This window comes from Cervus canadensis, chromosome 30 (genome assembly GCF_019320065.1).
Source record: "Cervus canadensis isolate Bull #8, Minnesota chromosome 30, ASM1932006v1, whole genome shotgun sequence".
NCBI classification, from domain to species: domain Eukaryota; kingdom Metazoa; phylum Chordata; class Mammalia; order Artiodactyla; family Cervidae; genus Cervus; species Cervus canadensis.
Window position 1 is genome coordinate 15,821,051 of NC_057415.1, and position 12,508 is coordinate 15,833,558.

General features: G+C 34.9%; 1 protein-coding gene across 5 annotated transcripts in view; it reads left to right on the forward strand.

Annotated features, from left to right (window-relative positions):
* ERCC6L2 (ERCC excision repair 6 like 2) overlaps positions 1-12,508 on the forward strand; it is a 182,592-nt gene that overhangs the window by 71,844 nt on the left and 98,240 nt on the right. For all 5 annotated transcript variants that reach the window (XM_043453162.1, XM_043453164.1, XM_043453165.1 and 2 more), the window contains one exon: positions 942-1,087. In XM_043453162.1, coding sequence (XP_043309097.1) covers positions 942-1,087 — 146 coding nt within the window. The remainder of the gene's footprint in view (positions 1-941; positions 1,088-12,508) is intronic.

A 12,508-nucleotide genomic window follows, 5' to 3' on the forward strand; every position in this document is an offset into this window, starting at 1 on the left:
CTGGCTTGGAGAATTTTGTGCATTACTTTGCCAGCATGTGAGATGAGTGCAATTGTGTGGTACTTTGAGCATTCTTTGGCATTTACTTTCTTTGGGATTAGAATGAATACTGACCTTTTCCAGTCCTGTGGCCACTGCTGAGCTTTCCAAATTTGCTAGCCTATTGAGTGTAGCATTTTCACAGCATCATCTTTTAGGATTTGAAGTAGTTCAACTGGATTTCCATCACCTCCACTAGCTTTGTTCGTAGTGATGCTTCTTAAGACCCACTTGACTTCACATTCCAGGGTGTCTGGCTCTAGGTGAGTGATCATACCATCATGATTATCTGGGTCATGAAGATCTTTTGTATAGTTCTTCTGTATATTCCTACCACATCTTCCTAATATCTTCTGCTGCTTAATAATTTCTGTAGGAAATGGTAATGAGGTAAACAACTTTTAAAACAGATACTTAAATCTCAATTATATCAGAATTACTTAATATCAACTATCAAATAGCAAACATAAAGATAGATTTCTAATTCTCTACTTAGATGTTTTTGTTAATAATTAAAATGTTCTTTAAGATATTTAAGATATTTTAGAATATGGACTATAGAAAAAATAATGAATATAATTAGATAAATGAGTTGGGCAGTACTTTTCTTTTTATTCCTTTTTTTTTTTTTAGTTTAGAAAGCTAAAGATTGATTTTTTTTCCCTTGAAAGATTGATTTTTCTTTTTTTAAAACAAAGGTTGCCCAGTGTTAAAGTCTGTTTCAGTATAATAGTAGGAAGATGTATGAGTCAGAAATTAGAAAAATAATTTGTTGCCCTTGTAATTATAAGAAAGAAATTGTGAACAGCGATATTAATACTTGGCAAAGCTCACCTGTATAATGGTAGGAAACTTACTAAGCCATGAGTTTACCTTTGCCTGTCTCTGTATCTTTCCTCTAGTTGCTTGATGTGCTACAGCAATACTGTATGGCATCTGGACTTGATTACCGACGACTTGATGGAAGTACAAAATCAGAGGAAAGAATCAAGATTGTGAAAGAATTCAACAGTACTCAAGATGTAAACATTTGCCTTGTCTCTACAATGTAAGAAAATAAAATTTTATAACTTGATTTCTATCTAATTGCTCTTAAGATTTAAGATAATCCTTAAACTATTACTGGATTTTCAGTGGTTATGCTTCTATTGCTGTGTTTCATTTAGCTTTAAGTAGAAGCAACAGAAATGCCATTAATTTTGACTGGGATAACAATATTGAGTTTTATCTAAACTTTTCTGTCAGTTCCATTATTTTCATCCTCTTTATATGTCTAGCTTTATTTTTTAAAATATCCAAAAAGTGAATGCTTGACTTGTGTTGTGGATAGAACAGTTAGACTTAATTGAATAATCAAGTTATTAATTGAATAGTTGAGAGTCACATGTGTAAGTGATTTTCAAACTGGTCAGGGAACCCTTGAGAACCCATAAGGCTTAATGGACCAGGAGTTTCCCTCCTCTGTCTCTACCTGGTCTCAAGGAGAGCAGCTGAACATTTATAGGTTTTATAAAGTTAAATCAGTTCTAACACCTGTTTATGAATGTCAGTGAACTTTTTAAGACATACACATACTTTAGAGAAAAATTTAAGTTGATATAAACACCTAAGAAGATTAGTCTCTTTTGGCGGGGGTAACAAATCTGTTTTTAACATCTAATATAATAAGTATTTTATAGATATACTCCCACTGTCTTCCAAAAGGAATTTCAAAGGATGTTTATTTATTTATTTATTCAAGTTTGTAGTATAGTTGACTTACAATGTCATGTAAGTTTCAGGTGTACCACAGAAAGATTCAATAACCTATATTATTTTTCAGGTTCTTTTCCCTTTTTTGTTATTGCAAAATACTGAGTACAGTTCTCTATGCTATACAGTAGGTTCTTGTTGGTTATCTGTCTTATATATAGTAGTGTATATATGTTCATCCCGTCCTCCTAACATGTCCCTCCCCTCCCTTGATCTGTGAGTCTTTCTGTGTTTTAAATATAAGTTCATTTGTATCTTTTTTTTGATTCCACATATAAGTGATATCATATGATATTTATCTTTATCTGGCTTACTTCACTTAGTAAGATAGCCTCAAAGTCCATCTGTGTTTCTACATTGTGTATATATGAATTTATCCATTCACCTGTGAATGGACATTTAGGTTACTTCCATGTCTCGGCTCTTATAGATAGTCCTGCAGTGAACACTGGGATGGATGTATGTTTTCCAATAATAGTTTTCTCCAGATGTATGCCCAGGAGTGGAATTGTAGGATCATATGGTAGTTATACTGTTTTTCATAGTGGTTATACCAGTTTACATTCCCACCAACAGTGTAGGAGGGTTCCCTTTTCTCTCTCCAGCATTGATTATTTGTAGACTTTTTGATGATGGCCATTCTGACTGGATTAAAGTGATACCTCATTGTAGTTTTGATTTGCATTTATCTAATAATTAGTGATTCTACACATTTTTTAATGTGCCTGTTGGCCATCTGTATGTCTTCTTTGAAGAAATGTCTATTTAGGTCTTTTGCCCATTTTTTGATTGGATTGTTTGTTGTTGTTCTTGATATTGAGCTTTATGAGCTGTTTGTATATTTTTGAAATTAATCTCAAGGGACTTTTAAAAAAAGCGTATAAAATACAAGAAAGGAAAAAGTAAGTTAAAAAAAAAAATTTCTTTGGAAATTCCCTGGAGGTCCAGTTATTAGGACTTAGTGCTTTCACCGCCATGGGCTGTGTTCAGTCCTCAGTAAAGGAACTAAGATCACACAAGTTATACAGCATGGCCAAAAAACAGAAAAATTACAGTGAGAAATCAAATATGTATGGTGAGTGAGCTACTTAACTGCTGAGGACCAAAATTATTCTTGAATTCTTGCAGCTAAGGCCTGAGAAGCTCTAGATTTCCATTTACCTGTGAATGATTTCAAGAAGAATTTCACAAATGAGTCCTTAAATACTCAGTATTAAATGACATAGAACACTGTCTTCAGCTAAGTTTTATCAAACACACATAAGCATTCTTAATTTTTAAATAATGTTTTAAAGGTAATAAATGCCTTCAACAACAGTTCAAATAGTACAGAATTTATCATGACAACCAATTATCTTTCATTCCTGTTCTGCTCACCTGTAGTCCAGTTTGATGAGCTCTGCCATAAAGTTCCTAATTACCACTTCAGCTATACTGCAAATTGCTATTTAATCTGTCCATTGAATTTTTAATTTTAAAATCTATTTTTTATGTTTAGAAGTCCTGTCAGCTGATTATTCAGCAAAACTTTGTAAGACAGGAGGGAGTCTTTATATTTAAAGTACTGAAATGGGAAAAAAAAAAACTTACGGCCAAGAATACTTTACCCAGCAAGGCTGTCATTCAGAATTGAAGGAGAGAAGTTTGCCACACAAGCGGAAACTAAAAGTTCATCATCACAAAATGGATCCTATAACAAATGTGAAAGGATCTTCTTCAAGTGAAAGGAAAAGGCCATAACCAGAAATAACAAAATATATGAAAGAAAAAAATCTCACTAATAAACACAAATATATAGTAAAGGCAGCAGTTCAAACCCTTAAAAAGGGGTAGAATGAAGATTAAAAGACAGAAGTTGCAGAACTATCTTCAATATTTAAAGTGGAAAAAATCTGAAAAACAGTGTAACTGAATCACTTTACTATACATCAGAAACTAACAACATTCTAAATCAAATATACTTTGATTTTTTTAAAAAAGGAAAAGTTGTAAAAATAACTACAACTACATTAAGTAGTTAGGTAATACAAAAAATAGAAAGATGTAAAATATGGTATTCAAAACATAAAACATGGGGTGGGGGAGTAAAGATGTAGTGCTTAAAAGCATTTGAACTTAAATAACTGTCATTTTAAAACCGATTTATGTAATGTGTGTGTGTGTGTATATATATAAAAAATTGTGTATATATGTGTATATAAATATATATGTAAGTATACATATATGTATGTGTATATATATGTGTGTGTATATATATATATATTACAGGCAAGAATGTAAACAAGGCAGAATGCCAAAGAATTGATGCCTTTGAATTATAGTATAGGAGAAGACTCCTGAAAGTCCCGTGGACAGCAGAGATCAAACCAGTCAATCTTAAGGGAAATCAACCCTGAATGCTCATTGGAAAGACTGATGCTGAAGCTGAACCTCCAGTATTTTGGTTATCTGGTGCAAACAGCTGACTCATTGGAAAAGTCCCTGATGCTGGGAAAGATTGAGGGCAAAAGGAGAAGAGGGCATCTGAGGGTGAGATGGCTGGATAGCATCACCAACGTAATGGATACGAACTTGGGCAAATTTCGAGAGATGGTGTGGGACAGAGAGGTGGTGTGCTGGGTCCATGGGGTTTCAAGATTCAGACAAGACTGGGTGACTGAACAACAACGTGTGTGTGTGTGTGTGTGTGTGTGTGTATACACACCCATGTCAATATATATGAACCTCATGGTAATCCTAAACCAAAAATTTGCAATAGATACAGAAAAATAAAAGGGAAAAAAACCCAAACATAACACTAAAGAAGGTTATCATACCACAAGGGAAGAGACTAAAAGAAGAGCAAAGAAGTATTACAAAAGCAAGCAGAAAACAGTTAACAAAATGTCAGTGTCAGTAAGTATACACCTACAGTAGTATTAAACAGTCTTCAGACCATCTGACAGTTGCACTCATCTCCGATGCTATGCTAGTAAGGTCCTAATTAAACTGGTTCCTGCTAGGCTTCAGCATTACGTGAGCCAAGAACTTCCAGATGTTCAAGCTGGATTTAGAAAAGGCAGAAGAGCCAGAGATCAGGTTGCCAGTGTTCACTGGATCATAGAGAAAGCAAGAGAATATCAGAAAAATATCTACCTCTGTTTCATTGACTGTGCTAAAGCCTTTTACTGTGTGGCTCATAACAAACTGTGAAAAGTTCTTAAAGAGGTGGGAGTACCAGACCATCTTACCTCTCTCCTGAGAAACCTGTATGTGGGTCAGGAAGCAACAGTTAGAACCCTGTATGGAACAACTGATTGATTCAGGATTGAGAAAGGAATACCACAGGGCTCTCTGCTGTAAACCTGTTTATTTAACCTATAAACTGAGCACACCATGAGAAATGCCAGACTGGATGAGTTATAAGCTAGAATCAAGATAGACAGGAGAAACATCAACAACCTCAGATATGCAGATGATATCACACTAATGGCAGAAAGTGAAGAGGAACTAAAGAACCTCTTGAGGAGAGTGAAGGTGAAGAGTGAAAAAGCTGGCTTAAAACTAAATATTAAAAAAGCTAAGACCATGGCATCTAGCTCCATTACTTCATGGCAAATAGAAGGGGAAAAGGTGGAAGTAGTGACAGATTTCCTCTTCTTGGGCTCTAAAATCACAGCAGATGGTGACTGCAGCCATGAAATCAGAAGACGATTGCTTCTTTTCAGAAAAGCTATGACAACCCTAGACAGTGTGTTGAAAAACAGAGACATTACTCAGCCTACAAAGGTCCATATAGTCAAGTCTATAGTCTTCCCAGTGTCATATACAGTTGTAAGAACTGGGCTATAAAGAAGGCAGAATGCCAAAAAATTGATGCCTTTGAACTGTGGTGCTGGAGAAGACTCCTGAGAGTCCCTTGGACAACAAAGAGATCAAACCAGTCAATCTCAAAGGAAATCAACCCCGAATATTCATTGGAAGGGCTGATGCTGAAGTTGATGCTCCAGTATTTTGGTCACCTGATGGGAATAGCTCACTCACTGGAAAAGTCCCTGATGTTGGGAAAGACTGAGGGCAGAAGGAGAAGAGGGCATCAGAGGATAAGATGGCTGGATGGCATCAACAGTGCAATGGACAGAACCTCGGGCAAACTTCAGGAGATAGTGAGGGACAGGGAAGCCTGGCATGCTGTGATCCATGGGTTCACAAAGAGTCAGACACAGCTGGCCAACTGAACAACAGCAATATACACCTATCAATGAAGTCAGAGATAAAAGAGAAGTTACAGCCAATATCACAGAAATACAAACACTAATAAGAAACTGCTGTAGACAATTATGTGCCAACAGATTGGACAACCTGGAAAAAAATGTATAAATTCCTAGAAACATAGTCTTCAAAGACTGAATCAGGAAGAAATAAAATACCTGAACTGACTGATTGCTATAATGAGATTGAATCAGTAGTCAAAAAACTCTTTAACAAACAAAAGTCCAGAATCAGATGGCTTCACAGAGGAATTCTACCAAGTATTTAAAGAACCGGTTGGGATTTTCCTAGATGTCCAGTGGTTAGGACTTCATGCTTCCACTACAGGGGGCCCAGGTTTGATCTCTGGTTGGGGAACTAAGATCCCATAAGTCAAGTGGCTTGGCCAAATAAAGAACAGATAATACCTAGTCTTGTCCAACTATTCCAAAAATATTGAAGCAGAAGAAACACTTTCAAACTCATTTTACAAGGCCAGCATTAACCTTGATACCAAAACCAGACAAAGATATCACACAAAAAAGAAAATCACAAGGCAGTGATACCTGGTGAGATCTAAAAATCTTCAACAAATACTAGCAAATGAAATTCAATAATAGTTGAAAGGATTAAACACCATGATGAAGTAAGATTTATCCCAGAGATGCAAGTAAGAGTCAGTACCCACAAATCAAATCAGTGCGATAGATCACATTAACACATTGAAGAAGAAAAATCGTATGATCATCTCAATAGATGCAGAAAAAGATTTTGACAAAATTCAATGTCTGTTTATCATAAAAACCTTCAATAGAAGTGGTCATAGAGGGAACATAACATAATAAAGGCCATGTATGAAGAACCAACAGCTAATAATATACTCAGTGGTAAAAAGCTTAAAACTTTTCCTCTAAGGTCAGGAACAAAACAAGGATGCCCACTCTTACCAGTTTTATTCAACATGGTACAGTAATTCCTGGCCACAGTAATCAGGTAAGAAAGATAAATAAGAGGCATCCAAATAGGAACAGAAGAAGCAAAACTGTCGCTCTTTGCAGATATCATGATTCTATATATAGAAAACCCTGAAGACACTACCAGAAAACTATAAGAACTAATAAATGAATTCAGTAAAGTTGCAGGATGCTTTCCTGGTGGCTCAGAGGTAAAGAATCTGCCTGCCAAGCAGGAGATGCAGGTTGGATCCCTGGGTTGAGAAAGTCCCCTGAAGGAGGAAATGGCAACCCTCTCCAGTATTCTTGCGTAGAAAATCCCATGCACAGAGGAGCCTGGTGAGCTTACAGTCCATGGGGTTGCAAAGAGTTGGACATGACTTAGAAACTAAACAACAGCAACAAAGTTGCAGGAGACGGCATTATCATACAGAAGTCTGTTGCTTTTCTATAACAAATAATGTGCTATCAGGGAAATTAAGTAAACGATTTCTTTTACAACTACATCACAAAGAATAACATAGTTAGGAATAATTTACCAAGGAGGTAAATAACATGTTCACTGAAAACTATAACACAAATATGAAAGGAATTGAACACAAATAAATGGTAAGATACACATGGTAATGGATTGAAAGAATTAACATTGTTAAAATGTCCGTATAGCCCAAAGTAATCTTCATATTCAGTACAATCACTGTCAAAATACCCATTGCATTTTTCACAGAACAGATAGTCCTAAAATTTGTGTGGAACCACAGAAGACCCCAGATAGCCAAAGAGAGCTTGAGAATGTACAAGGCTAGAGTTGTCTTGCTTCCTGATTTCAAATCAAATTTGTGTTGTATACAAAGCCATAGTAATCAAAACAATATGGTACTGGTATGAAACCAGACACATGGATCAGTGGAATAGAATAGAGAACCCATAAATAAACCCACATTTATATGGTCAACTAATCTATCATAAAGCAGCCAAGAATATTCAGTGGGGGAAAAAGTCTTTTCAATAAGTGATGTTGGGAAAATCGGACAGATAGATGTAAGAGAGTGAAAGTAGACTCTTTTCTAATACCAGATACAAAAATAAATGCAAAGTGGATTAAACATTTAATGTTAGGCCTAAAACCATAAAACTCCTAAAAGAAAATATGAGCAGGGAGCTCTTTGGCGTTGGTCTTGTAATGTTTTTTGAATCTTTCTGGGCAAGGATAGTAAGAACAAAAATAAACATGTGACTACATCAAACTAAAGAGCTTTGGCACAGTGAAGGAAACTATCAACAAAAGAAAAAGGCAACCTACTGGATGGGAGAAGATATTCTAAATGATATGTTCAATAAGGGGTTAATATCCAAAATATATAAGGAACTCATAAAACTCAATATAAAAAAGCCAAATAATCCAATTAAGAAATCGGCAGAGGTCCCAAATAGGTATATTTCCAAAGAAGACATACAGATGGCCAGCAGGCTCATGATGAGGTGCTCAACATGACTAATCATCAGGGAAATGCAGATCAAACCAGAAAGATAGCACCTCACACCTGTCAGGGTAACTTTTACCAAAAAAACAAAACACAGATAACAGGTGTTGTTGAGGATATGGGGAAAAGGCAACCATTCTTCACTGTTGGTGGGAATCTAAGCTAATACAGTCACTATGAAAACCAGTATGGAGGTTCCTCAAAAAATTATAAGTACAACTGTCATACAATCTAGCAATTTCACTTTTGGTCATTTATCTGAAGAAAAGGAAAAACACTAATTTGAATAGATATATGTATGTTCACTGCAGCAGTATATATAATAACTATGACGCAGAAGCAACCTAAGTGTCTACTGATAAATGAAATGGATAGTGATTACACACACACATATATATACTTTATGTGTATATACATACATATGTATATAATGGAATATTACGTAGCCATAAAAAGGATGAAATCCTGCCCTTTGTGACAACATGGGTGAATCTACAGTGTATAATCTAAGTGAAGTAAATCAGATGGAGAAAGACAAGTACTATATGATTTCACTTACATATAGTATCTAAAAAATAAAAGGACAAACATAGCAAAACAGACTCAGATACAGAGAACAGGCTAGTGATTGCCCAAAGGGAAGGAGTAGGGAGAAGGGGTTAAAAGGTGCAGGGGATTGAGAGGGTCAAAATAAAGAAGTCATGCAGATACAGTGTATAGCATAGGAATATACTCAAGTTTTTAAAAAGATCTTCCTTACATTTTTAAAATCTAGCTGACCATTTATATATATTTTTTTGTTTTTTATGGTTTCTAGCTTTTACTTCTTTAGTTTTAGTCATTTTTCAAAATATCTTTTTGAATGGCATTTTTACTCTATTTAACTCCTGTTTTGGGGGGGTGCTAATCCTTCTATTTGTTCTTCCCTCTGGCTCTTGCTCATGGTAGATGGTTTCTTCACACATTTTGTAATTTTTTATTTTGAGCTTATCTTCAGTGGGGCTTTTTTCTCTGTTATTCCTTAGGAGACTGGTTGTAGGAGTTCTCCATTACTGTGGTTTTACTTTGACTTCTCTGTTAGGTATCCCAAACAGGGCACGAGAAGTTTTGGATTCCTGTTTTCCTGTGACTGAATTCAAAGGATGATTTGTTACCTAAGTCCTTACATTTGTTACATAAAGAACTTTACAAAACATAATAAGTACATTCGTCAGCTATATTTTTCAAAAGAGATATACTCAGTTTTTGTTTTGTTTTTCTTGTTTTGCAAAAATTTATATTTATTTTCTGGGTGTTGAAACAAAAGACTTTCACACTGGCTCAGTTCATTATTTTTGCCAGAATCCTAATTCTTCATTATCTTTTAGTTTATCAACAGCTTGGACTTTGTGTTATGTTAAAGGGAAATTTGGTTTTCTTTTACTTCCCCTTCCCCATTTTCCATGTAGTCTTTACTCTTTTTATTTTTTGTCTATTAATTAATTTTTAGCCTTAAATAATATACTTTAATCTTTGATTTTTAGTCCAGCAACTTTCTACAGTATCTTCTAAGTACTTGTAATGTGTGGTATTAACATTAGCACACATCCACCGTGTCTTCTACTTTTGTCATCTGTCTATATTATCTGTCAGCTATTTTAGCAAATAACTTTGCATGCCAGAATATATAAAAAATAAATTTTATGTATTTTTGAATATCATAAAATGTCTTCTATGTGATCTCTCATGTAATTGCTTTGGCCAACTGTAGGGAATTTCTTTTCAGATCTTTGTAGGTATTCAATTCAGTTCAGTTCAGTCGCTCAGTCGTGTCCAACTCCTTGCGACCCTATGAACCGCAGCACGCCAAGCCTCCCTGTCCATCACCAACTCCCAGAGTTTACCCAAACTCATGTCCATTGAATCGGTGATGCCATCTAACCATCTCATCCTCTGTTGTCCCCTTCTCCTCCTGCCTTCAGTCTTTCCCAATATCAGGGTCTTTTCAAATGAGTCAACTCTTCGCATTAGGTGGCCAAAATATTGGAGTTTCAGCTTCAACATCAGTCCTTCCAATGAACACCCAGGACTGGGAAATTCTCTTTGATTATTTCTTTGACAATGGCTTCTCTTCACAGTTTTCTAGTGTCTCTCTTGGTCACTAGGTTATTGATTTTAGTGTTCCTAAAATGATTCTTTTTAGGGGGAGGACAGAGTTGCACTGTGTAGCTTGTGGAATCTTAGTTCCCCAACCAGGAGTAAACACAGGCCCTCAGCAGTGAAAGCTCGGAGTCCTAACCACTGGACCACCAGGGAATTCCCCTAGAATGATTCTTTAAACCTGTGAACTTTGATCTCTTACTTTGTGTTCTTATCTTTTTTTTGGCTCTATTTCTGGAAAAAAAAAAACAAAAAACGACATTTTCCAATCTTATTATTTTATTTTAAATAACTAAGTTTCAGTCTTTTAAATTATGTCTTTATTTTTTTGCTTTGAACTCTCATTTTGTGAATAATCTTTATTCTGGAATGTCAATACCTTAAAGCTTAGCTTTCCATGATCATCTCATTCAGCTCATCAAGGGAGGGTTTTCTGGCATTTTTCCTGGGGTTGGAATTTTTATTGGAATCACTGAATTTATAAATGACTTTGTAGAAAAATGACATTTTAATGCTTTTGAACCTTCCTATCTATGAGCATGGTATTGGTTAAATATATTTAGGCTTCTCAGTGAATACTTTATTCAGCCTTTAAAAAAAAAACTTATTTGGCGGTGCCAGGTCTTTGTTGTGGCATACAGTATCTTCGATCTTCATTATGGGATGCAGGATTTTTATAATAGTTAATACATAACAATAAAATTTAATTCATTGATGGCATTTTTTTGTGTAACATTAAGATATGGTTAAATATAATTTTTATATATTTTTGATACAAAATAGAATGTGAAAGACCTAAAGAATTGAATAGCCTGCATGTTGATTATGGGTCTGTCTTTATACCATTTCTCAGGCTGAAAAGAGCTATGTTCTTTTGTATTTTATTGCATAAGGAGTAAGCTTTTGCTCTTAGCCATAGGAGAGGAGTGACAGGTTTGAAAAGATTGCACTTCTCAATTGTATTATCATCAAATAGAGAATCATCTCGTATCTAGAGATAGAGTTTAGAGATTATTTTTTTTCTTTAAAAGAAATACTGCCTCTGAATTAACTTGGACAGTCTTCAAAATATCTTTGAAGATTGTTACCTCAACTAGTGGTGACCTCCCTGTGACTCATTTAGGACATCTGAGGTAAATTCATGTCACAACTTACTGAACAGTTAACTAGACTTATTTTTGGTATTAAGTGTTAGAAAATATTTCTTACTCTCCAATTTTATTTTAATCATAACTAGTTGATTTTTCACATAATAGTCTAATTATGTAATCTTATGAACCTTGATTTTTCAAAAATTTCCCCATCACGATAGTAGACAGGTAAACTAACTTTTCTTCTACTTGTTTGGTATCTAAATCACCTACTCCCCTAATTTACTTATTTTTAGAATTTTTTCCCAACCTTACTCTTTATCCCACCTCATTCCTTTCTTTGAGTTTAAGTCTCTGTGATACCTTTTTGCTATTGCCTCTAGTAAGTTATTTTCCAAAGGAGCTAATTCAATTTCTATTGAATATTGAACCTTAAGTCAGGATGCCTGGGTTTGAATCCAGACGTTAGCCGCCTCAGTGACTTTTAAGCAAGTAAATTAATATTTCTGATTCTCAATTTCCTCATCTGTAAAAATGAGAATAATAGCTCATAGAACTATGTTGAGGATGAAAGTATAGGATATGTGAAAATTTCTCGCACCATTCCTGGTATATAGTAGATACTCTATAAATAATAATTTCTTTCTATTTTGACAGAAACTGTGTAAGAGAAGACTGTTAACGTTTTCTCTCCCTGGATGAATAGTATCTAGTATAAAGATTCTGAAAAGGGAAAAACAGCAAGAGAAAGCCTCAGTGGAAGGCTTTGAAGGTTGAGATTAGAAAAGTGTAGAATATAAAGGAAATGGTTTTATTCTTG